Consider the following 2,209-nt stretch of genomic DNA (forward strand, 5'->3'; position numbering starts at 1 on the left):
ATGCTAGCACCTACTACTCTATACGCATTTGGTTGAATGCTCACACCTGATCCACGGTATGTGCTCTTTACTTTCATTCGGGGAACCTTTATTATTAGCATTTTAATATTATAAAACTGAAATTTAAAAATATATTTTGAATTATGTAAGTTTATTATAAAATTAAAATTTTAGGGACAAATTGAATTTTATTATGACTTATATGAACTTCAAATGGGTTTTTAAATTTTAAGGGGTTGATAAAAGAGATTCTGATGGTATTCCATAAAATGGTTATGATATAAAAATTATTATATAATGAATATATTTATATACGCGTGCTGGTGTGGTTAATTACATAGTTTCTAATCTGCAAAATCATACATATTTATTTATTTTCTTTTCTGACCAGTTACATTGCGAGAGAAAATAAACAACCAATCATAATCGACAATACAGAAATGCAGCAAGAATTTATTTTTTTTATATATAAAAAAAATAAAAAATAAAAAATAAAAAAACAACAACAACAACAACAACAACAATTGACCATAAAATCAGACAAGTAAAAGGTCTACGTAAAAATCAGCCGGCTGAAAATTCCGTTCCAGCATTACATTTGCAGGTTGACAATAAATCCCAATACGTAGAGGCGAAGACTTCCAGTTTGCTATCCCATACCTTATCTCAGCCCGGACCGAAATGTTTGATGACACATTCCCGTGTTGTAGGTACTGAAATATATCATCATAACCAGGTTTCTTCTCGACTTTTGCAAAACGTAAGAAAGAAATTCGAGTCACATTGTTGCTACTGTTACGGCTTAAAATCTTCGTTGAATCATAGTATATGGTGGTCTTGGTGTTTGGATTATAGGACCTCATCGCAAACCTGAAGTTGCCTATGAGAGATTCCAGGCTGCCTGGGACTGTCGCATTTGAAATCAAACCATATTCGATAGCATAAACGGGTCGTTTTGGTTTCACAACTGCCCAAATCATGCCCATTGGTTTGCTCATAACCACAACTATGCCTATAACCACCAAAGCTATGTGCTTCATTTGCTTGCTGGAGTAGTCATCATCATCATCATTTAGCATTTGCTGAGCAGCTTCTAATTTTTCTAAATGTTGCTGCTCAGACTTGGAACTACTACTGGAACCGGAAGCCATTTTGGTAGAAGGAAGAGAGAGCTTGGGGGAGATAGGTGTTTTTCTTTGTAGTTGGTGATATTGAAACCGATATGATTTTTAGTTTATATATAGAGAGAGCAAAAAAGAAGATTAATGATAATATTTATGATCTCTTGGTTTAGGCCACAATATTATTTTTTGGTGGGGTAACAAAACACGAGAATTGGTTTAATTAATTAGTTTTTACCAATTGAAGCAAACTAGCGTGTACATATATAAAGAACATGACCCCTGCTGTCTATTTCTTTCGGTGCTCTTTTTAATTTCATTGGTCGTTGAAAAATTTGGCTAATTTCTTGCGTCAAACCCAAGACGTACCAACGATAAATACCAATATAGCATGAGGCTTCGACTTCCACTTTCCTAGCCAAAACCATATCTTTGTCTTAATTGTAAATTCTAATTGGTTATGCCCTCTGGCCAGGTACCTTTGGCATATACTCTACATTAATTGATATAATTACTCACTCTGTATATATGCTTTTTCTCTACTCAGGGTCATGGTGTAAATTATGGGTAAGCCTTAAGAAAGGGGGGAAGGAAAAAAATAAAAATAAAAAAAATCCACTAAATTGCATAAACAATTCTAATACTTTGCTTGAAGAAGCAACTTTGAAGAAAAGTACAATTCCTATGCAATCCTACTGTGCAATCAAAAACATAGACCTAATTAGTTAAATAAGATCATAACAATAAAAATTTTCCCTTAATTTATATGCATATAATTTTAAAATCTTTTTCTGTTAATGAACAGTATTCGGTAGTCTTATAATGTTTTGAGTAATTAGGGCATCTAATGAAACTACCACCAGCTCTAAAACTCTGAAGCGGTATTTAGCTAGCTTGCTAGAAGATATGCAGTGTATAAAATATTTCATAACGATCCAAACAGATCTTGGTATACTACTATTCTTTATTAACTGATCTTGACATAAACTTTTTTTTTTTTTAAATAATGCTTAAATATTCATCAAATTTATATATTAATTAATGTAACAGATAATGCATATAATGATATTTATTTAATTTTTTTTATT

General features: G+C 31.9%; 1 protein-coding gene across 1 annotated transcript; it reads right to left on the reverse strand.

Annotated features, from left to right (window-relative positions):
* Nucleotides 1–536: 536 nt before the first annotated feature.
* On the reverse strand, nt 537–1,151 carry LOC132799661 (uncharacterized). The gene has a single exon (XM_060812095.1). The coding sequence runs from the start codon at nt 1,149–1,151 to the stop codon at nt 537–539; it is 615 nt and encodes a 204-aa protein (XP_060668078.1).
* Between the last annotated feature and the right edge of the window lie 1,058 nt (nt 1,152–2,209).

This window comes from Ziziphus jujuba, chromosome 10 (assembly GCF_031755915.1).
Source record: "Ziziphus jujuba cultivar Dongzao chromosome 10, ASM3175591v1".
Taxonomy (NCBI): Eukaryota; Viridiplantae; Streptophyta; class Magnoliopsida; order Rosales; family Rhamnaceae; genus Ziziphus; species Ziziphus jujuba.

Excerpts from the sequence above, each read along its gene's own strand:
- LOC132799661 (XM_060812095.1), bottom strand. The coding sequence starts at position 1,151 with ATGGCTTCCGGTTCCAGTAGTAGTTCCAAGTCTGAGCAGCAACATTTA.